Source organism: Rattus norvegicus, chromosome 16, assembly GCF_036323735.1.
Source record: "Rattus norvegicus strain BN/NHsdMcwi chromosome 16, GRCr8, whole genome shotgun sequence".
Lineage (NCBI taxonomy): Eukaryota > Metazoa > Chordata > Mammalia > Rodentia > Muridae > Rattus > Rattus norvegicus.
This window is the reverse complement of record NC_086034.1, coordinates 76,032,843-76,057,318: the sequence shown is the minus strand read 5'-3', so window position 1 is coordinate 76,057,318 and position 24,476 is coordinate 76,032,843. Positions and strand designations below refer to the sequence as shown.

The 24,476-nt window shown below is 49.8% G+C and overlaps 1 protein-coding gene across 4 annotated transcripts in view; it reads right to left on the bottom strand.

Annotated features, from left to right (window-relative positions):
* Ikbkb (inhibitor of nuclear factor kappa B kinase subunit beta) overlaps window positions 1-24,476 on the bottom strand; it is a 53,750-nt gene that overhangs the window by 18,399 nt on the left and 10,875 nt on the right. For all 4 annotated transcript variants that reach the window (XM_063275786.1, XM_063275787.1, XM_039094867.2 and 1 more), the window contains exons 3-9: window positions 23,533-23,627; window positions 22,047-22,164; window positions 19,356-19,425; window positions 8,660-8,748; window positions 7,583-7,672; window positions 4,013-4,137; window positions 347-454 (exon numbers count right to left, since the gene is read on the bottom strand). In XM_063275786.1, the coding sequence (XP_063131856.1) occupies window positions 347-454; window positions 4,013-4,137; window positions 7,583-7,672; window positions 8,660-8,748; window positions 19,356-19,425; window positions 22,047-22,164; window positions 23,533-23,627 (695 nt within the window). The remainder of the gene's footprint in view (window positions 1-346; window positions 455-4,012; window positions 4,138-7,582; window positions 7,673-8,659; window positions 8,749-19,355; window positions 19,426-22,046; window positions 22,165-23,532; window positions 23,628-24,476) is intronic.

Sequence of the window (24,476 nt, the reverse complement as noted above, 5' to 3'; positions counted from 1 at the left end):
AGAAAAGATTTCTAGGGAGATGAGATATGGGAGTGCACCCCATGTCTAATGTGGAGATGGACTGGTCAAGTTCTCATCACAGAATGGTATTCTGATATCTGTTCAAGTTATCCAAGGGCCTGGAGAGGGCTTAGTGGCTAAGAGTGCTGTGTTTGGTTCCCAGTAAGGTTCACAAGGCAGATCACAATCATCCCTAACTCCAGTTCCAAGGGATCTGACTACTCTTCTGGCTTCCACAGGCACTGGTCACCCAAACATAAAATCAAAAGTATCAGCTGTTACCTCAACCCTGGATTTCTAAGAAGAGGAGAAAAGTATCTTCAGGACCGAAGCCCCACGGCCTTACCTGTTGAGATTATTGGGGAAGGGTAAGGAACTTGAGAACTTCACTGTTCCGTTCAAGTCCTCGCTAACAACAATGTCCACTTCGCTCTTCTGCCGGACTTTAGAGTGCCTGCGGGTGTCATTTTAAGATGTCCTTTATGTCACTCAGTGGCAAGTACCCAGCTTACACTTGTAACGTCACTTCACAACTGTATGCTTTTTAGAACAATGGTCCGTGTGCTGCTGGGATGCCTCTCCCAGGGTTTGTGAGTGGTCTGCACTGTGGTTAGGGGTTTAGCTCAGTGGCAGTGAGTGTAGCATGAGTGGCCCTGGTTCAGTCCACAGCATGTAAACAGAACGTGCTCGGGGATGTCCAAATGAGACCTTGCAGGACAACCTTGAGCAAGGTCACCCATGGCCTCTCTCCCTAAGTTCTCCAGGAAGCACCGTGGACTTCTATGTGGACGGCTTAAAAGAGACAACTCAAATCTGAGTAAGGCTTCATGCGCGACCAAGTGCTCTTGACTATTTTTCTAATTTCCTCTGCCCTTCAGTTATCAGGTACAACCTTTCATTTAAATACAATTATTTTCAATTACACTTATGTGTATGTAGCAGGACATAGGCTTCCTGATGGCTGCCTGTGTAGGTGCCTGGAACCAAACTGAGGTCCCCGGGAAGAGCAGCAAGCGCTCCTAACTGCTGAGCCATCTCCCAACCCAGACCTCATGTTTGGATAGAGGATAAAATTGGGGTTCTGAGCCACGGTCACTGTGTATGCACCACATTTATTTGAAATGTAAAATAAGCACACATGTACTTCACCTCATTTTAAAATGTCATTTATTTATTTATTTGTGTGTGTGTGTGTGTGTGTGTGTGTGTGTGTGTGTGTGTGTATGTGTTCATGCACGTGGATGCACACACTTGCCACATGGGCATGCATCTCAGAGGATAGCTTGAGGGAACTGGTTTTCTCCATCTACCACTAGGGTTCCAGAGATAGAACTCTGGTTGTCAAACGTGGGGACACCCACTTAGCTACCTAGCAGGCCCATGCTTCCTTTAAAAGTGTGTGGCTAGGGTTTCTCTAGAATAAATGAGCTACATTTTCTAAGGAGGGGTGTACTCCTAAGGTATTTAAAGTAGTTTTGGAAGGGGAAAAAATTAAATCCCAGTGGTTTCCAGCCTTCTTGGGAAGAAGGACAATTTAAATTTGAATAACACTTCATGAGTAACCGAGTACTCTGCCAGAGTGGCCGGGTGTGGTGAAATTATTTCTAGTCAGAGTATGTGTTGTCCAATGTTAGACAAACTATGGAGGGACAGAACAAAGGGCTCAAAATTTGGCATAATTTCTAGTGTCTAAAAGTCCAAATACATTCTTCCCCTAAAAAGGATTTGTTCTCATTAAAAACAAAATGCTTTAGCCTTAAACAGTGACAGTTGGCTAACAGTGAGTGTCCTATCCAGGGCAGCCAGGGAGCATATGGAAGGTGCTGTCTGCATGGCGAAGGCTGCTGGCATCCAGCTCGGGGAGGAGCTGATGGAGGAGGTCGAGACAGGGTCTCTGTGCCTTCTAACTAACACAAGATGGTTCTGTGGAAAACGTCTGCTAGTGGGGAACTATCAACGGGTGCATCAAGCAGCACAGGCACTGCTTGACTGCAGGTCGTGTCATCTGAGGGACGAAAATGTCACCAGACATCAAAAGCCCAGGAGGAGGTCTTCTCCCAACCAGTCCACAGACGGATTCCTGTGGGGATCCATTGAACTTGGCTTCTGTGCAGCCAAGTAAGGGTGGTTTTAGGGGAAAGATCTCACAGACAACAGACAAGCTGTGGAGATGCCAGGCCACTAAGGGTGTTCTCAGTTCTATGCAGACTTAACTTATTTTGTTATAAGCAGAGAAAAGCTCAACGTTTGTGATGCCTTCTTCAGTTCTAGAGACGGAGCCCCCCCCAATTTGGAAAAGTTGATGTTTGAACTGAAGACAAAACAACCAATCCCTTGGTTAACTAAAGTCAGTATATGACGAACACTTTAAAGCTATTCTATTTTCTGGTTACATTATGATGTGTGACTATGAACTAAATACCATATTTCAGAAGCCAAAGGCTTGAAAGACCAAAGCCTGGTTGGTAGGCAGTTATGGTCGGACAGTGGGCTTTCCAGAGGACACTCTCTGACTCTGCACTGTGCCCATGTGGGTTTGACTGTAGAAGTGACCTCTGCTGCTACTACCCAACCCTTCTCCAGAACTGACTTCAGAGGCCAGGTTTTCATGGAAACGTTTTCATGGGGATGTGGCTCAGCTGGTCCAGTGCTTGCCTTAGTGTGCAAGAAAGTCCTGGGTTCCATCCCCAGCACTGACTAAAACCTGGTGTGATAGAGCATGCTTAATTCTAGCTTCTAGGAGCTGAGGAGCAGGAGGGCCAGAAGTTACGGTCACCTTCCGCAACACCCTTTTCCTCAGAGTAAAAGATGAAGACATTACTGTTGAGAATGGCACAGGGAAAATGTCAGACTGGCACACCCCTGCAGACGCATGCTTTTGTACAGCCTTTTCTGGCAGGGGCACGAGACACATCAAAGCCTTAGAATGTGTGAGCTCTTTCAAAGTCTCTTCATTCTGTTTACACAAATGTATAAATAACCAGACAAATAGCTGTGTCTGAACGACAGCTTTCCAAGGGTGCTATTTGTGGTGTTATATTAAGAAGCACAATTATAAACCACTCAGTCTTCCGGCCTTGAACTACATCACAGTGACTGAGTAGACCTCCCAAAGCCCAGGAAGATGTGCAGCGTGTTCAGTGTGAGCGGAAACGCAGACTATATCAAAGGGTGTATAAGGAGCTAGTCTTTCCTAAGAAGATGGACAGAAAGGATGTTCAGTGATTGTTTGCAGATCATTTGGTTATAGCTGATTCTTCTTAAGTAAAAAGACTGTTTCTAATCTTAGTATATATGCTACCAAATTCTGGACTTTCATTATTTCTGTATCTTCCAAAATACTGCAGAATTAATGTGGGGCAAACTTCACAGCACTTGTAGACTCTGGGCAAAGATTGTGTGAGTGTGAGTGTGAGTGTGTGTGTGTGTGTGTGTGTGTGTGTGTGTGTGAGCGCGTGCACACACACGCTTTCAAGGCACACGCAGAACAGTGCTCAGTTACGAGCACAGAGAGAATGTCACTAAGCAGACACACCTGCTCAGGAAGTAAAAGCATCCACGAAGCACCCAGGCTAGTGATTACCCTGTGTCTTCGGGGAGAGACCAGGTGGTATGGAAACTTGCATGAGACAGTCTTTTCCACTCTATTTCCTTATTCTTTTGAAGCTTAGAACATGTGAACTTATTACTAGTTCAGAAACCACCTTAAGTAAAAACTGTCTACATGAAGACGTGTTGTTGACAAGTTTTACTACATGTGTAAGTGTGCCTTCATGATGTGCCATGTGTGCACCTCTGTTCTCTTTACCAGTAATTTACTAACATTTTTAGTGTTACCACTCTTGCTCAAGGTCGAAACGCTTGACCTGCAACCGCTGGGTCCTAAAGGAGAATGGACCACAGACCATTCAGGCCTAACGTGGGGACTGGAAAAGGACTGAATGACAAGGCATGGAGCCAGGGGCTCACTGCTCCCCGAGATAGCCCTCCCACCAGTACCAGGCCCACTCACCACTGCACAGGCTGCCAGTTAGGGAGAAAGGGCCGGAAGCCGGTGATGCATTCAAAGGCCAGGGTGCCGAAGCTCCAGTAGTCAACAGTCACGGTGTACTTCTGCTGCTCCAGAAGCTCTGGGGCCTGGAACACACGGGTGTGTGTGTGTGTGTGTGTGTGTGTGTGCATGTGTGCGTGTGTGCGTGCGTGTGTGTGTGTGTGCGTGTATGTGTGTGTGTGCGTGTGTGTGCACGTGTGTGTGTGTGTGTGGCTATGCTGTCCCCCCTGAAACACACGGTGTGTGCGTGTGTGCGTGTGTGCGTGTGTGTGTGTGTGTGTGTGTGTGTGGCTATGCTGTCCTCCCTGAAACACACGGGGGGTGCCTATGCTGTCCTGCCTGAAACACACAGGGGTGCCTATGCTGTCCCCCCTGAAACACATGGGGTGGGGCTATGCTGTCCTGCCTGAAACACACAGGGGGGTGCCTATGCTGTCCTCCCTGAAACACACAAGGGTGCCTATGCTGTCCTCCCTGAAACACACAGGGGTGCCTATGCTGTCCTCCCTAAAACACACAGGGGAGGTGCCTATGCTGTCCTCCCTGAAACACACAGGGGGTGCCTATGCTGTCCTCCCTGAAACACACGGGGGGTGCCTATGCTGTCCTCCCTAAAACACACAGGGGGTGGGTGCTGTCCTCCCTGAAACACACAGGGGGTGCCTATGCTGTCCTCCCCTGAAACACACGGGGGAGGGGCTACGCTGTCCTGCCCTGAAACACACAGGGGTGCCTATGCTGTCCTGCCCTGGACGGGAGAGCCAGCAGCTCATGGAATCAGCCTCCTGCCATCATCCACAGCGCACAGTATGCCCACTCAAGTGTGAGGAGATGAACTTGAATGGACTCAGCTGTGGGTGACTAAGGTTTTCCTTACTTCATATTCATAACAAGACTACGCTAATGAGAAGCGATGCCAGGAGAGCTGAGGAGTCAGGGTCCTGAGGGGTCACTTCAAGGTAGACGAGAGTCGACCAGCTATGAATTTCACAGTTATTTCATTTTTCCACCATTTAAAAATGAAGTAGTATTTCAGGGGCTTATTCAAGGTAACAGGCAGAACCCAGTCCATGGGTGCTGTACAGAGATGGAGAGATAAGCTATGTCCAGCAAACAAAACGACAGCAGCTTGTACACACCAAACGTATAGCACATATATTGGACCAAGTAACCCTGAATCGAGTGACACACAGCCATACAGTGAGATGGGAAATTTACAGTCAAGCGGTAAAAAACCAAGATGCACGACTGCTGCCCAGGTTAAGGCTAGAGTGGCCCTGGAGGGTGCTGAAGCCTAGGGCAGGACGTGAACTGGGCTCAGAAGGCTGGAAGGAAACACACAGAAAGAAACATCCCAGAAAGGACCATACATGATCTGACAGGTAAGACTCGCAGAAGGGCCGGGGAGTCGAAACCACGAGAGATGTGGACTAACATTTAGCTCAGTCTCTAGGTATGGCCATGGCTGACGACTTGGCTTGGCATCTTGAGTGGGAAGCAGAGGAAATCTGAGTGAATGTGTGCTGCTGACGTGCACACTGCCATGTCAAAGACCGCAGCCTGAGAAGCTGTGGCAAAGCCCTCCCGGCAGCGGTGAGGATCAGAGATGGCAGAGCTTTCCTAGGGTCCAAGTATGGATGCCGATGGTTGACGGCGCGTGCAGAAAAGGTGCATTGTAGTCCCCCTCTCCCGACAGACAGCTCGAAGACTCTCCTCTCTACAGAGACAGCTCCTGAGAAGATTAGCTAAACCCAAGCCCACCTCCTCCACCCCACCTCCTTGTTCAGCCTTGTGAATAACCTCGCCTCTCCGTAACAATGCAGTGAGCTTCAGAGGTGCTGTTGGTCCACCAGAGAGCTCAGCCTGCCCAACCCCAGCACTCCTGCCTGTCAGTCAGCCATTGCCTCATTCCCCTGCCACCCCTAGTTAGGTCAAGTCCCTGGGACCAGACGAGGACTTGCCGGTGACGGTCAGGGCATGGGTTCACCTCACTTAGTTGTTGCTGAGCTATGGAGGACCCCAGAGGGAACTTAGCAGGATGTAAATAATTAAACCCTATGGATACAGGACCGGGATAATGTCTCTGCAGTCCCCGCTGGGGAAGCTGCATCCATGCAGGAGAAGAGAAACGGGATCCACGTACTCTAGTTGGTCGGCTAGATGGGAAACACAACTGAATTCAGGAAAATGAGACACAGTTTCTTTCCTAGGAAATAGGATGCTTAAGCTTTCAGCCCTGAGACTGACAACCTGTTTGTGTTTATTGAACTCTAGATTCTGCTCTTCAATCACAATGATTGTTACCACCAAGAAGTAAGCTATTAACTAAGTTTTCCTTGGAGTCTCTGTTATCTACTCCCACCCCTGATTTCTTTTTTTTTTAAAGATGGGATCTCACTGTGTAGTCCAGGCTAGCCCCAAGCTTCTTCTTTCCTTGTCTCCGCCATCCAAGTACCTATACTGTAGGCAAATGCTGAGAGGACAGGCATTCGACACAATGTCGCGACCTTGTAGCCTTGTAAGCACTTCCTGAAGGTAGTCGTTCTCTATCCCCCTACTCTCCTTGGGCTGTGCAGTTTCCCCTGTTTGGTACAATTCCTCTCTACAGCATCATTCAGAGCCAGCTTCTCCAGTGTGAACCTTTCAATGCTATTCCAGGGTTTTTACAACACAATTTAAAACCGTTCAAGCCATTCTTTTGAAAGGGGTAATAACCTGTCCCTTCTCTCTCCCCAGTTTCTCTTCCAGGTGCTCTCTTTACTTTCCAAGCCCCAGCCACCCTACTGCATCTTCCAGCTTTTGCGGTATCTCCCCTCCCCTCCTCCCACAGCTGTCTCCTACTTTAGCCCTTCTCTTTAGGCCTGGACTTAGCTAGATGCTCCCTGTATGTATCCTTAGATACTGTGTGCTTTCTGTTTGTTTGTTTGTTTTAATCAGTGGCACCTGAGACAATGTTTTCTGAATTATCTGTGCATCATGGTAACAAACGTCTGTCTTCGTTTTTGTTTTTTTGTTTTTCTCAGATGCTAAGTTCCTGGTGAGCACTTCCCCTTGTGCTGGCTCTGAGTACACTCTCTGGCATACAATATTCCCGGTGAAGGAGTGCTCAGATAATGCTCCATTATTCAGATCGCATAACACACAGAAGGGAAATCACAGCCTCACCTCTTCCTCACTGGCTCCTGAGACCCTGCAAGAAACTCAGCCTCACAGACAATCAGATAAAACCCCGTGGCGCAGAGAGCTTCCAGGCTCTCCCTAAGGCCACAGGTACAGCCCCTTCTCACATCAGAGCAGAGGCTGAATCTTTCCAGAGGGCACAAAACATGAGGAAATTATCAATTCTAACTATCCATGGAGCCCGCGAGACTGAGACACAGGTAGGAAGGATAGACAGTCCCACAGACATAAACATCAGTGAGACCGAGAGGCAAACACTCAAGACTGAGACACAGGTAGGAAGGACAGACAGACCCACAGACATAAATATCAGTGAGACGGAGAAGCAAACACTTGAGCCCCATTTCTTACCAGGTATTGCAGGGTCCCCACAAATGACGTGCACAGACTGCCCTGATCCAGCTCCTTGGCATATCCTAGATCAATAATTTTGTGTATTAACTGGAAAAGAAAAGGGTGGGGATGGGTAGGGAGAAGAAATCTGAAGGCTGTAAGAAGGCAGTCTCCTTACAGGCAGTTTGCCATCAGAGCAAAGACATTTCTGAATTCCCAAAGGATACTGGTGTCCTAAACGTCTTAGAGCCACTGCATTCACAGGAGAGTGCTCTCAGCAGGGTAGATGTGGGCACCATAAAAATGTTGGGCAGATACTTTTCTTGGTCTGCCACCAATCAATTAAGAACCCATGTATCAGCCCTCGGGATCACCAAGCCTGGATTTGTAATGTGAGAGACCAGGCCAGCCCTGCTCAGGAAATATCAGAATTACTGGAAGGTGACTGTGCCACGGGCCTGCTACAGTCATGGGCTGGGCTGGGAATTGTGAGAGAGGCTCTATCAGGAGGGACGGGTGACCCCTGGCTCGACACAGCTGGCAAAGACTACAGCATCTAAGCCCGTGGGAGGCTACGATCACATTCGGGCAGGGCGGCCACGGAGAAGAAGGGTCACAAATAGCTCAGATGTGATGGCAAAAGCTGGACCATGTCCAAGATGGCCGACACTGGCTCTGCGTGTCTCTTCTCAGCCATGTCCATGGCCAGCGTCAGCTCATTTCAGCTCAGCAAAGGATGATGCTCGCCAGGCTATTTCTAAGAAGTGTTAGGTTGAGGGTGGACATGGATTAACAAACATTACTTCCCACGTCGGATTCCTATGACTCAGGCAACTAGCAATGAACTGCTTTCAGAGCCGGAGAAAATAAAAATAAAAACCCCAGTGTGATACATCTGAGCTTGCCTCAATCTGCTAGCAAGAACAGTCTGCACGGTTGTTTCAAGAAAAAACAGAAGAGAGAAATTTTAAAAGTTCTTAAGAGAACCAGAGTGCCTCAGGGAATACAGGAACGAGCACTTGCAAGGCGTATCCTCCCGTGGCAGAGCAGCTCACGCGGCCCTGAGATGCCCTGAGCCCTGGGACGGCCACTCACTCTTTTCTCTCCTTGCTGTAGGACAATGTTCTCTGGCTTCAGGTCCCGGTGGATGATTCTGTTTTCATGAAGGTATCTAAGAGCCGATGCTGAGGGAGAGCAACGGGGACCCATGTTTTATTATGTCTAGAAAATGCCTTTTTGTTTCAGCATTGACTAGCCTGTGAGACGATAGGGTGTGTCTTATCTTGACACATTTTCTGACTTTAGAGCAGCCTGTCGCTGAGGTTGGGTGAAGGGGACGGGGGGGGGGGGGGACGAGAGAGCAGAGTTCTAGCTGTGAGATTCTGATGTATCCGCTGATGACATCACCCAGCTGGCGAGGCGCTCGCCCAGCGTGCACGCTAACGTATCACATGAGGACAAGTCTCGCTGGTGTTTGGGAGTGGTGGAGAGATGGAGGCAGGAAGATCAGGAGTTTAAAGTCATCCTCTAGAGAGATCGAGGCCGGCCTGTGAGAGACCCCAGTTAGCAGAGGGGGGCGGGGAAGGGGGGGACGGGAAATGCCACAAAAACGTTTTGAAAATTCATGGTGAAAGACACCATCAAGTTTGAAGGCACAGGGGGTTGGGAACGAGCATCTGTGGCATATACTCCACAGCAAACACAGCCCTTAAAAACCAGCAGGAAGGGGGTGGAGAGTAAATCAATTAATTAATATTAAAAAAGAAAAATGAAATTAAAATACTTTTAATCATTGCAAAAAAAAAAAAAACCCAGCATGAAGCAAAGATCTAGGTGCGCTAGCACAGGCTGGGGACTCTAGCCACTCAGGAGCCCAAGACAGAAGGGTGGCAAACTCAAGCTAGCCTGGGAACTTGATGAGACTGTCCCAAAATCAAAGTAAAAAGAGGTTGTGATGTAGCTCAGTTGTAGAGCACCTGCCTATGAGAACGAAGGTCTCGGTTCAATACCCAGGATGGGGACAAACAAAAAACCAAAGGAAGGCGAAGGAAAGCTAACTCCATCTCACGAATGGAAGTGAATGGCAACCAGGGTAGTGAACAGCTGCTCATACTGACATCCAAGACTGCAGAGCGAAGCAACAAGGGTGCTCTGCTACACCAGTGTGCACTATCCACCCACCCATCCACCCATCCACCCACCCACCCACCCATCCATCCACCCACCTACCCATCCATCCATCCACCCACCTACCCATCCATCCATCCACCCACCCACCCAGCCATCCACCCATCCATCCATTCATCTACCATCTATCTTCTATCTATCTATCTATCTATCTATCTATCTATCTATCTATCTATCCATCCACACCCATCCATCCACTTACCCATCCATCCACCCACCCACCCATCCATCCACCCATCCACCCATCCATCCATCCACCCATCCATCCATCCACCCATCCATCCATCCATCCATCCACCCACCCATCCACCCATCCACCCACCCATCCATCCATCTATCTACTATCTATCTATCTATCTATCTATCTATCTATCTATCTATCTATCTATCTATCCATCCATCCATCTATCTATGTATCTGGTTTAAACTACAGTTTCTACCTCAGAACAACTAGCTTACAAAATTGAAAACACCACTGCCTAGCAAAGCTGAGTTCAATCTTTCTTCAAATCACACAGGAGAGGGGAGTTGGGATGTGGCTGAGTGGCAGATGCTGGCCCGCTATGTGCAGCACTTGGGTTTGACCCCAGCCTCTGGATATGGTGGTGCCTGTAATGCAGGCTCAGGAACTGCAGGGTGAGCATGAGCCCTACTCCTATGGAGAATCTGCCTCAAAGGCCTTTCTCCTAAAACAGTATAACGTAGAGTAACAGGTAAAGAAATAAGCTGAAATGTAGTTATAGTCAAGAAATACCTTGTTAGACAATGACAGATCTATATTATACTGGGCAATTCCTTGAATATGTGTGTGGTGTACATGTGCACATAAGTGATGTGTGTGCACATGAAGGCCAAAGATGTCAGGATTCTTCTTGTTTGTTGTTTTGTTTTCAAGGCAGGGTTTCTCTGTGAAACAAGCTCTGACTGTCCTGGACTCGATTTGTAGAGCAGACTGGCCTTGAACTCACAGAAATCTGCCTGCCTCTGCCTCCTGAGTGCTGGGATTAAAGGAATCAGACAGGTAGAATTCTAAGAGCTTTCTTGGACTGAGTAGGCCCTAGGTGGCTAAAACAGCCAGCATTCTGACAGACAAGGTTTTCAAACATCTTTTGAAACACAGGTCCCCAATGAGTCTGACTGTACATTTCACAAACAGCCCTCGAGGAACAGTGTCAGGAAACTGATCAACACTGTCTTAATCCCAGAGAACCCAAACTTGTTTAAACTAGGTGGACATGCAATGTTGAGACTGAAAAAGAAATGCTGTCTGGAAGCTTATTTAAAAAATCTAAACCCTTGGATGCAGTGATAAAATATACCCATAAAAACTGAAAATCACAACATTTAAGTTTAATCTCTCATGCTCCAGTTAGAGAAACAAACTCTCGTTTTTAGACAACACTGTCGGGCTTAGCATGCATTCATTCTTCGGTTCTGTTCATAGCGCTAAGACAAACAGCTCTCTGGACTACACCCTGGCCTGTTGTGGCATGGATTCTGGACTACACTCTGGCCTGTTGTGGCATGGATTCTGTACTACACCCTGGCCCGCTGTAGCATGGATTCTGGACTACACCCTGGCCTGTTGTAGCATGGATTCTGGACTACACCCTGGCCCGTTGTAGCATGGATTCTGGACTACACCCTGGCCCGTTGTAGCATGGATTCTGTACTACACCCTGGCCTGTTGTAGCATGGATTCTGTACTACACCCTGGCCTGTTGTGTCATGGATTCTGGACTACACCCTGGTCTGTTGTAGCATGGATTCTGTACTACACCCTGACCTGTTGTAGCATGGATTCTGTACTACACCCTGGCCTGTTGTGTCATGGATTCTGGACTACACCCTGGCCTGTTGTAGCATGGATTCTGTACTACACCCTGGCCTGTTGTAGCATGGATTCTGTACTACACCCTGGCCCGTTGTAGCATGGATTCTGGACTACACCCTGGCCCGTTGTGTCATGGATTCTGGACTACACCCTGGCCTGTTGTGTCATGGATTCTGTACTACACCCTGGCTTGTTGTAGCATGGATTCTGGACTACACCCTGGCCCGTTGTAGCATGGATTCTGGACTACACCCTGGCCTGTTGTGTCATGGATTCTGGACTACACCCTGGCCTGTTGTGTCATGGATTCTGGACTACACCCTGGCCTGTTGTAGCATGGGTTCTGGACTACACCCTGGCCTGTTGTAGCATGGGTTCTGGACTACACCCTGGTCTGTTGTAGCATGGATTCTGGACTACACCCTGGCCTGTTGTAGCATGGATTCTGGACTACACCCTGGCCCGTTGTGTCATGGATTCTGGACTACACCCTGGCCTGTTGTGTCATGGATTCTGGACTACACCCTGGCCCGTTGTGTCATGGATTCTGGACTACACCCTGGCCTGTTGTAGCATGGGTTTTGGACTACACCCTGGCCTGTTGTAGCATGGATTCTGTACTACACCCTGGCCCGTTGTAGCATGGATTCTGGACTACACCCTGGCCCGTTGTAGCATGGATTCTGGACTACACCCTGGCCCGTTGTAGCATGGATTCTGTACTACACCCTGGCCTGTTGTAGCATGGATTCTGTACTACACCCTGGCCCGTTGTGTCATGGATTCTGGACTACACCCTGGCCTGTTGTGTCATGGATTCTGGACTACACCCTGGCCTGTTGTAGCATGGATTCTGTACTACACCCTGGCCTGTTGTAGCATGGATTCTGTACTACACCCTGGCCCGTTGTAGCATGGATTCTGGACTACACCCTGGCCCGTTGTGTCATGGATTCTGGACTACACCCTGGCCTGTTGTGTCATGGATTCTGTACTACACCCTGGCTTGTTGTAGCATGGATTCTGGACTACACCCTGGCCCGTTGTAGCATGGATTCTGGACTACACCCTGGCCTGTTGTGTCATGGATTCTGGACTACACCCTGGCCTGTTGTGTCATGGATTCTGGACTACACCCTGGCCTGTTGTAGCATGGGTTCTGGACTACACCCTGGCCTGTTGTAGCATGGGTTCTGGACTACACCCTGGTCTGTTGTAGCATGGATTCTGGACTACACCCTGGCCTGTTGTAGCATGGATTCTGGACTACACCCTGGCCCGTTGTGTCATGGATTCTGGACTACACCCTGGCCTGTTGTGTCATGGATTCTGGACTACACCCTGGCCCGTTGTGTCATGGATTCTGGACTACACCCTGGCCTGTTGTAGCATGGGTTCTGGACTACACCCTGGCCTGTTGTAGCATGGATTCTGGACTACACCCTGGCCCGTTGTAGCATGGATTCTGGACTACACCCTGGCCCGTTGTAGCATGGATTCTGTACTACACCCTGGCCTGTTGTAGCATGGATTCTGTACTACACCCTGGCCCGTTGTGTCATGGATTCTGGACTACACCCTGGCCTGTTGTGTCATGGATTCTGGACTACACCCTGGCCTGTTGTAGCATGGATTCTGTACTACACCCTGGCCTGTTGTAGCATGGATTCTGTACTACACCCTGGCCCGTTGTAGCATGGATTCTGGACTACACCCTGGCCTGTTGTGTCATGGATTCTGGACTACACCCTGGCCTGTTGTGTCATGGATTCTGTACTACACCCTGGCTTGTTGTAGCATGGATTCTGTACTACACCCTGGCCCGTTGTAGCATGGATTCTGGACTACACCCTGGCCTGTTGTGTCATGGATTCTGGACTACACCCTGGCCTGTTGTGTCATGGATTCTGGACTACACCCTGGCCTGTTGTAGCATGGGTTCTGGACTACACCCTGGCCTGTTGTAGCATGGGTTCTGGACTACACCCTGGTCTGTTGTAGCATGGATTCTGGACTACACCCTGGCCTGTTGTAGCATGGATTCTGGACTACACCCTGGCCTGTTGTGGCATGGATTCTGGACTACACCCTGGCCCGTTGTGTCATGGATTCTGGACTACACCCTGGCCTGTTGTGTCATGGATTCTGGACTACACCCTGGCCCGTTGTGTCATGGATTCTGGACTACACCCTGGCCTGTTGTAGCATGGGTTCTGGACTACACCCTGGCCTGTTGTGGCATGGATTCTGTACTACACCCTGGCCCGCTGTAGCATGGATTCTGGACTACACCCTGGCCCGTTGTAGCATGGATTCTGGACTACACCCTGGCCCGTTGTAGCATGGATTCTGTACTACACCCTGGCCTGTTGTAGCATGGATTCTGTACTACACCCTGGCCCGTTGTGTCATGGATTCTGGACTACACCCTGGCCTGTTGTGTCATGGATTCTGGACTACACCCTGGCCTGTTGTAGCATGGATTCTGTACTACACCCTGGCCCGTTGTAGCATGGATTCTGGACTACACCCTGGCCCGTTGTGTCATGGATTCTGGACTACACCCTGGCCTGTTGTGTCATGGATTCTGGACTACACCCTGGCCTGTTGTAGCATGGGTTCTGGACTACACCCTGGCCTGTTGTAGCATGGATTCTGGACTACACCCTGGCCTGTTGTAGCATGGATTCTGGACTACACCCTGGCCTGTTGTGTCATGGATTCTGGACTACACCCTGGCCTCTTGTAGCATGGATTCTGTACTACACCCTGGCCCATTGTAGCATGGATTCTGTACTACACCCTGGCCCGTTGTAGCATGGATTCTGTACTACACCCTGGCCCGTTGTGTCATGGATTCTGGACTACACCCTGGCCTGTTGTGTCATGGATTCTGGACTACACCCTGGCCTGTTGTAGCATGGGTTCTGGACTACACCCTGGCCCGTTGTAGCATGGATTCTGGACTACACCCTGGCCTGTTGTAGCATGGGTTCTGGACTACACCCTGGCCTGTTGTAGCATGGATTCTGTACTACACCCTGGCCCGTTGTGTCATGGATTCTGGACTACACCCTGGCCTGTTGTGTCATGGATTCTGGACTACACCCTGGCCTGTTGTAGCATGGATTCTGTACTACACCCTGGCCTGTTGTAGCATGGGTTCTGGACTACACCCTGGCCTGTTGTAGCATGGGTTCTGGACTACACCCTGGTCTGTTGTAGCATGGATTCTGGACTACACCCTGGCCTGTTGTAGCATGGATTCTGGACTACACCCTGGCCTGTTGTGGCATGGATTCTGGACTACACCCTGGCCTGTTGTAGCATGGATTCTGTACTACACCCTGGCCTGTTGTAGCATGGATTCTGCAGAGATCCAGTGTGGTACCTGCGGCAGGCAATTATGTCACTGTAATTGTCAGGGTGGTATCCAGGTCTACACCTGTGGGGTTCCTGTGCACAAAAGGATGGCTACAGCACTTGAAGACGCACAGATGAAGGGGTCTGGGGCAGACAGTGGTAAAAGGACCCTCTCAGCCAGGCATAGCAATGCACATCCGTAACCCCAGGACTCAGGGGCTGAGGTGAGAGGGGCTGCTGTGAGTCTGAGGCCACACACCAGAAAGTGCCCTTCTGAAAATGGCTTGGGAAAAGCCAGCATGGGGTCCTGACAATGACCTGCTATGATAATGTATTGTTGGAGGCAGTGGGGACAGGCAGGGAGACAAGACTATGACGTGAAAGACATACTGGATTTTTGGTGACCTCTCTATTCTTATTCCTTTGGTTTGCCTGTTTTGAGACACACCCTCTGGTCCCTCACTCAGGTTGGCATCAAACTTGCTCTGTGGCTGGAGGTGATTTTAAAGTCCAGATCCCTACTCCCAACCCCAGAGCTAGGGCGTGTGCCAACATGCCGGTTTACGCATACTAGGCAAGCATTCTGCCAACTAAACTATATCCCAGCTCGAGCTGGAGAGCGTTTCAGTGTCATTAGTGTCTTTTCAGGCAGGCATGGTGAGGAAGGCATGAAGGAGCGACAGGGGAAGATGAGCTTTGACGATCTCTTTTTATTTGGGTACTTTGTCTGCATGTGTGATGTGTACCCTGTGCGTGTCTGGGGCCAATGATGGCCAGAAGAGGTTTTTAGATCCCTTGGAACTGGAGCCTCAGAAGATTATGAGCCACCACATGGGAACTGAAAACCAATTCTGGATTCCCCCAAAGAGTAACAAGTACTCTTAACTGCTGACCCAAAAGATGAGATTTAAACTTGACACTCGTGTCTGTGTAGGCAGAAACATGGATCTGATAAAAAAAAGGAGATATCACAAAAGGGTCAAGTTTTTAGAATAAAAATGAATTTTAGGATTCGGTTTTGGAGTGGCTTTGAGAGAGATATTCTGCAGACATGGACATGGAGTTCAGGCTAGAGAATAGACTCTGGGAAGACACAGTTGGTAAAGATGCTCAAGAAGCCAGGCAGGCAAAACCAGAGTAAGGCAGAGCACAGCTGGTCCGGGTACAGAGAAAGGTGAATGCGATGGCGGTTGGAAGGAAAAGCAAGAAGGCACTGTGCAAGATGGGGCGTGGCCCGCGGCGTGTGCAATCTACCTGGAGTCCTGACATTCTGGAAGCTGAGGCAGGGGGATCATGAGGTCAGTGATAGACTGGGGTCACTGACTAAGGCTCTGTTTTAAGACAGGGTGCAGCCACCTGCCCCTTAGTCCTGACAGCTTAGGAATTTGCTGCTCCACTTGCAGGAAGAAAGCACACCAATGTTTGTAAAGGACAGTAAACAAGACTGCATAGTGGAACCGTACCCCCCGCAGGCCATTTCAGGGTCATAACACGGACGTCCGAACTGTTAGCGCTGCCCTATGTCTGTCCCAGGTTCTCTTGCCCGTACGAGGCCCTGATCTGATGGGCTGGCTCTGGCGCAGGCTGGCTCTGGCGCAGGCTGGCTTCATCTGCGTCTGCCAGGCAGCGGCCCGTTTTCTGATGTCCAACTTGCTGGAGCCATATGTGGTAACTTACTCACTGCAAGAGTCTGCGTCTGGTACCATGATGGTGCTCTGTGTGGGTGTCCTAAGATTAGGGGCAGACAAATTTAGCCCAGATAAGAAGGGAATGACTCTGGACCCTGTGGGCAAGAGGGTGACTTGATAAGTAACTGACGTCGGTCAGGCAGGGAGGAGCTGTGGTGACCCCGGCATCGAGGGTTAGGGTCGTGCTTAGAACAAAATGTGCTCGGGATACAGAATGCTTGTGCTAGGTGAGCTGCTCCAAGCCAAGCTTTCGAACTGACTTAGTAGGAGACAGTTACAAAAGGAATAAATCTGATGGGCCTCGTACCAAACCAGAAATGAAATGGGGGCTGGGGGTACGCAAGTAAAATGGGAATTTATCAGTAACTTCGAACAGAGTCATAGGATAGGAATGCGTCCCAGCAACGGCTGGGTTAGAGAGGGGTCTGGAGAAGATCGATTAGTCGTTTCCAGGAAGGACAACGCCCACCTGTTGTGTTTGCTGGCTCCGACCTCATCCATAAATCATAGTAGGGACTGTGGCTGGTTTTCAGGATCCGGCCGGGAGGGAAGGAGAAACCAATCTACTGGTTTCCATTTTAGGAAGAGCAGCTTGCTAAGAGCTTACCTACAGCATCCCGTTTTATGGTCAACAATTCTAAAGAGGTGAACCATGCTCCTAATACAGCTAAGGGGACAAACATTCTGAGAGTTTGAGCCCCATGCTTCAGGTCACAGGGTTAATAAGAGGAAGAACTGGTTTGTATGCTGGGAGAATGAATACAGGGGTGTCCAGTATGGGGGAAGTGAGCACTTACAGATTTTAATTCCTTTTGGGACCTGTTGATCTTATAACAGGCAAGGCAGTGTGTACCGGCCGCCACTTCTCTGGACGCCAGAGACAAAGCAGTGACTAAGGTCTCTGATTTCAAGACGCTTAGCTCCATGGCAGAGTGTTTGCCAGCATGTATGAGGACACGGGTCCCGCCTGCACCAGGCGGGCAGAACTTTTTGCTTTTGTTCCTTCGGGACGCGGTTTCCACTGTAGCCCAGGCTATCCTCAAATTCACAGCGGTACTCTTGCCTCTACTGTCCAAGTACTAGGACCACTGGTGTGAGCCACTGGTCCCAGTTAGAGACTTCTGCTAGCTATGTGACAGACACATGAGTAACCAAATGAGCAGATGGAAAAACATCAGCGAACAATGTCCAAGGGAGACAACCATAGGAGGCTGTAACCAAGAGGAAGAAAATGCTGCCCTTGGAGACAGATAACACCCCCTCCACCCCATTACTACCAACCGGAGCAAATTAGCAATCTGGCTGCTGATTTTAAGAGATGCAATCAGTTAAACATCTAAGCAAAACATGGGTGGGTGAGCATGAGGCACAGACCATGAAGAGAAGTGGAATTCTAGACCTTGGGGCTAGATCCTACAGGTACACACACAGGGCCCTTCCAGAAGACACATACACCCACACACGGGAGAGTCAGAGACCAAAAGGTGGCTGCTCAGTCAACTAAGACTATACTAATATCGCCTAGCCCTCCACAGGTCTTCATTCAAAAGGAGACTACACGATGCAGAGAAAGGAGGGTATTTTATATGCCAGACTGCTTGGATCTCAGCCTTAAATACACGGTTGCCTGACCCCACTCCCCATCCCCTCCAACAGCCCTTTTGCCTCCCCTCTACCCTAAGAGGCATAAGAAGCAGCAACCACGCAGCCAAGATTCTGGAGGGTGAGAGGCTCCTGGGCTGCGAGGTTAGAGAACACAGCCCATACGTGGGGTAAACGCTCATGACTGGGAAATCTAAGGGAAGGGCGGATGACCTTATTACTTCACACTTTCTGCATTTCTGTACTGGAAAAACAAAGCTGGAATAAACGAATCCTGTGTACAAGTTGAGAAGAACAAAGTAGGGGAGGATGAAAATGGAATCATTCTCCAAAATGGGGAACATATATTCATGGATAAACTCTGGATAACTCTGACCCTTAGAGCCCAAACGACCATCAACCTTGGGGGAAACATCATCATCATCATCATCATCATCATCATCATCATCATCATCACCACTACCATCATCACCACCACCATCACCCCCCCATCACAACCACCCTCACCCCCATCATCATCATCTCCAATTTTAAAGCTTTTAGTATCTGCTTCTGTAGGTGAGAGGCAGAGCTGACCATCAGAGCCCCAGCTCTGTTTGCACTGGAGCCGCAGGAGCTAGGAGACACCACTGCAGGCCCATGGCCTCTCCTCCCTGATGCCAGCCTTCTCAGAGTGCCAAAAGCACCCACAGCTGGGACACTCATAGTTCCGGTGTATTAAACAAGAGTGGGTTTTTCTATGACGGTGGTTGGCAAATAACTGCCAGCGAGAGGGTAGGAAAGTTCACTACCCATGGGTGAAGCTGTCCAGATGACGAGCTACTTCCCTGGCCGTTCCAGGAAAGTGGGGAGTGGGGCTCGAGTGGGAAAGGAAATCTCTTACTCTGAACACACAGTCATTCGTACCATGACTTAGAAAGGAAGGAACTCTGAGTCCACTACAATTCTAACCAGCCCCGACTGGCCCCTTAATCCACCAGGCTTTCTGTATACCTCACCACACCTTCTGCAGAGACCACAGGACAGAAACGATTCCCTCTGTGCCGTCCTGTTGGACTCTTAGGGAACTGCACATCTACCGGGAAGGGCCTGGCCTTGTTTCTAGGGTGGGACTTACCTATGTCACTCAGCAGGGTGAGGATGGCTCCTTCCCGGAGGCCACAGCAGTTTTCGAACTGGTTCAAGTACTGCAGAAAACACGAGAGATGTGGTCAGTGTGGAGTGTCACGCAGCTTGATAAGCCCAGCAGTGTCCTCTGTCAGTCAGACAGATGAGTGCTGGTACCACAGCGGCGCCCAGAGTAGGAACACTGGCATAGAGTGCTCCTGGGTCAGTGAGGCAGCAGCCTCTGGGTACCCATGGTGTCACTTCCCTGGCCCTGGCAGGAAGTATTTGAGTAAACCTCACTTACAGCCCTAAGTCTGAAGGATGTGACCAAGGTCAAATGTCAATAGCAACTGAGTTTGCTCTCGAGACTCCTGCAGAAAGAACGGATACAGAAGGACCCACAAAAGCCACCTGACCGCTCTGCTCACCAGGTCTCCCTTGGATAACTCACTAGGGGATGTGCACGCGCTGTGTGTCTGAGCGTTGCACCTCGCTCTGCAGGGATGAACTCAGTGGGCTCTACCTGCTTCCCCAGCACCCCCGTCCTGAGTCCCACCGCTCGGTCTAAGGTGAAGGCACTGAGACCCGGGAGTCATTATCAGTTGGCACACACACGCAGTTGAAAGGCAGAGCTGTAAAGTGAAGTGAACTTTGAATCCTTTGTGTGTCTGGCTCTCCGGCTTGTCCATGCGCTCCCCGTGCTGCTGTGGGTCAGCTGTGGTGATTAACGCTTAAATTCACGAACATCCCTGAGTACTTGACCTCTGAACCATCGTACCTTTCACTCTTTATGGCTTTGGTCTGTTTTGGGGTTGTGTATTTTTTTTTTTTTTAACCAGGTCTCACCATACTACCGCAGTTGATCTCAAATTTGAACAGCGTCTCCTTCCTTAACTCCCCCGATGATGGCTGCACGACAGGTACAGGCTAAGCACTGTGGACTTAAGCCTTGAGATTAACGCTCATTCTGAAGTTTACTATGTGCTGGTCAAGCCTATCTAAGACAGCGGCTCTAAATGACCCTCTCACGGGGGTTGTCCAAAACCACTGGAGAACAGATATTCACATGGTAATTCCTAACCAGCAAAATACGGCAGTGAAAATAACTTTATGGCTGGGGTCAGTCCAACACGAGGAGTGCGTTAGAGCCGCTTGTAGCCTTAGGAGGGCTGAGAGCCACTGTGCTAAGAAATAATACAGATTTTGAACTTTTAAGAAAAGGAAAAGACAGGCTACCTTATTTGGGGATGAAAGGGACGAAGATTGTAGGCGTTCTGGGCGACAGGGCCCTGTCTCTGGTGCCATTCCGAGTGACAGAAGGACAGGACAGAGGTCCTTTATGCAATCATATCCTGCCTCTCCCTAGATCACACTGAAGCCCATGCCAACAGTCATGCTGAAATTTCCATCACCTTTTCCCCTGCGTTACGAGTTCTTTGCTGCCTGAAAGGGCAAGTGTAAGCCGCCCCTGAATTTCCCTGTCACCTGGTCACACCCACTCACTCTAGCCTGAAGTCCTAGCCTGAGACAGTCGCATTTCCCGCTAACCGAGGTTAGCAACTGGATGGCCGCCAAGGTTGGAAAACGGGAGAATCATGGGTGGGCAAACATCTCTGTTTCTCTTCTGTTATCAACCTACGTATGGGGCACATCCTGTCCCCAAGTGATGTCACTCCCAGGGCATGCCCACCCCACAGGCGAGTCATGGAGATTTTTCTGTTTATAAGACGAGGCGAAAGGCCCGGAAGAATGAGGAGCACAGCGAGTGACGTACGTCTGGGAAACTGCTGTGTAGATGTGAAGAGGCGGCCAAGTCACATGCTGCGGCTCTGTTAGAGTAGAAGGCAGAATAGAGCTATAGGAAGAATAGGTAAAAACCAACTCACTCGGAGAGTTTACTTTTCTCAAAACTGGCACGACCGGGTTCACAGACCGCAGGACGGCTGCACCTGAGAGGGTCAGTGATCCGGGCTCTTCTGCTGCTAGCGCTTTTCCTAACTAGTGTCTCGGGGCCATGGCGTCTACCTGCAGCGCAGGAGTTCTATCTGGGTGCCAATACGTTGGAACCATAAACCAGGCACCCGTAAAAGCTTAAGGAGTCTCTCTCTCTCTCAAGGACACACGGAACTGTCCCTGCGACCAGAGGGGACGGCCGACGCCCACTGTCCAGTGTGGGGTTGGAGCAGAAGAGATAGGACAGGAGAGGGGAGGGGGAAGCCCTGTAGGTGAGTCAGGAGGATCTGGAACTGCAACCCTGTTCTCTGGTGACTAAGCTGGCTCCCTTCCTGCCCGCTGTGACTCTGTATCTCTGTAATGTCTGTGAGGAAAGTCTCTCCCCATTGGACAGTGGTGACACCAACCCCAAAAGCTTGCAGTGGTCCTAGCATGCCAATGGGGAAGAATGAGACTGAGTTTCTTCCTGTGGTCCAGGCCTGCTGGTAACTAACTTCCTTATCAGCTAGTGACCGTGTGACACAGCCCGTCTTCAGCTTTCTTGTGGGCATTTCTGACACAGCCTTTGATTTAGACGTACAGGAATCACCCCAAAGAAGGTGTCAGAAGAGGGAGTTTGAGTAGGTGAAGTTGGTTCATTGACTCTTCGACCTTACTGGATGACGGCAAAAGATCTCTCCTCTTCTCCCCTCCCAGGATGCCAGAGCACCCCAAATGGACCTACACCCCACAACCCCAGAAGACTCACTCTCCGGAGGTCTCCTCCTTGGCAGTACTCCATGGCCAGCAGAGGCAAATCATTGGGTGCCAAGTTCTGCATCCCCTCTGGGACATCCCGGGCGGCCACCACGTTGGGATGGTTCAGCCTGGAAAGAAGGGAAGCCAACAAGCATTGAGCTTCGGCTCAAATCCAACCCCTCACTCCATGTCTCAGCCAATCGCCTTCCAATGAAGGCAAAGAATGACCAGGCATTCTTAGTCACTAAACAGGAGAAGATGGGGGTCCGGGAAGGAGAGACTTACCTGGCACTCAAGTAAGTTATCAAGTATTTATTTACTCAGCCCTCCTTAGCCTCTGAACTCAAACACCCTACAAGTACATTACATATCACCTAATTGTCCTTAAAGTGCCCTATTTTATTCTTCGGGGTTTGTAAGACTGCTTTAAGGGGTGACAACAGGTACACTATGCCGTGTACGGGAAAGGTTGACACAAGCACATGTGTGGACATTCAACGAAGGAGATGCTGCTCTCTCATCGTTTTTTTTTTTCTTTCTTTTCTTTTTTTCGGAGCTGGGGACCAAATCCAGGGCCTTGAGCTCGCTAGGCAAGCGCTCTACCGCTGAGCTAAATCCCCAACCCCTCTCTCATCTTTTAAGATGTGAGCAGAGGTCTGGGAGAGATGATGCTGAAGTTAAGACCACCAGGCTCTTGCAGAGGACCTGGGTTTGAGTCCCAGCACCCATGTGGTAAAGTTCAACCATTTCTAAACTCTGGTTCCAGCAGATCCGAGTCCCCTCCTGGCCTGCTCAGGCACTAAGCATGCCCGTGACACACGGACACAGATGCAGCCAAACCACTCGTACTCGTGAAAACAAATTAACTTTAAAAACGAAGGCCGTTGCAGCGGGAGTGTCTGCTTGATTCCTCCAAGCTAACTCTTTGGGTACTCGCCGCCCACAGGTCCCACCGGCCGGGAGGACAGCATCCCCCAGGCCTGAAGGATCCTGTGTCCACACTGTGTAAATGTGCACAGAGGGCAGGGGCAGCGCAGTCACGTGCCACTCTGGAACTAGAAACAGGGAAACAAAGACTTTTGCTGACAAACCAAAACATACCATGCTATCATGCTGACTTTTAATTAACTTTCTGATTAAGCAATGTTTGACACAGTGTCTTACGCTGCCTAGGCTGGTCTCAAATTCCTGGGCTCAACTATTCCTGCTGTCTTCAACCTCCTGAGTAACTGGGCCTATAGGAGCACAGCACCATGCCTGGGTAAATTACATTTAATGTGATAAACTGACTGCAAAGCCCAGTGTAGTATTTAAATGTTACTCCTTCAGATGTCTCCAGGGCAGCGACCTCTCTGCAAAGCACGGGCAATATCCCGACGGAAGACACTTGGGGGTTCTTTTCTGGATACAGCAAGTAGGATGAGCCGAGGTTTTCATTCCAGGATCACAGCGGGGCTGTGGAAGCGGCTTCCCCAGATGTGGGCCCAGGCCCTCACCTTCTCATGATCTGGATCTCTAGGCACCAGCGATCGCGGTTCTTGGGGCTGAGCTCCTGTCGGCATTGCTTGATGGCAATTTGTTCACCTGTCACCTACAGAAAGGGCACACCAGGCATCAGAACAATTAACAGCTGGACATATGCCCACCACAGAACCCACCTGCCGCACAGGTATCCTGCAGAACACCTGGACACCTGGTCTGTCTGTCTGTCTGTCTGCCCTCTTCACCACCCCCACATCACAGCTTGCCCATCTTCCTGCCTCATCTACCCATTGAGGGAACACAGATCCTTCAGATCTTGCTCTGCCTCTGCCCCCTCCACAAACCCCCTGGTAGCACATTCCCATCCGGGACTTCTACTTCTCTCCCCACATGCCAACTGTTGCCATGGAAACGTCAGGCTAAACCATACAGCGCTGCTGGTGATGGGCCTGTTTCACGTATAAAAATGGCATTTCTGCGGATTCAACTACTACTGGCACAGTGGGTGTCTCCCTTGTTTCATGTAAGAGTTTTTTTGTTTTGTTTTGTTTTTTGTTTTTTTTCCCCTTTCTCTTTGGAGAGAGGACAAACATAGTGTAGTCAATGGGACACAGGACAGCTCAAGTTCCAACTTTCTTTCACCAGAGGCTAGACCGATATTCACTCTGGCCACAGGGATGGCACTGGATTTCTGATCCTCATGACTCTTCCTACCATACGCTAGGATTATAGGTGTGCATGAACCACCGTGCCCACCTTATATGTGCTTGGGGACCAAACCTAGGGCTTTGTGAACACTGGGCAAGCACTCTGCCAACTGAACTACATTCTTAACCACACTGGGCTTTCTTTACTGGAAAAGTCAATATTTTGTGATTAATGACTGGTTCCTGAGGTTAATATGTATCTCTTTGCTGGTACACAAAAGTGGCCCAGGGGAACATGTAGGAGGGGAGGG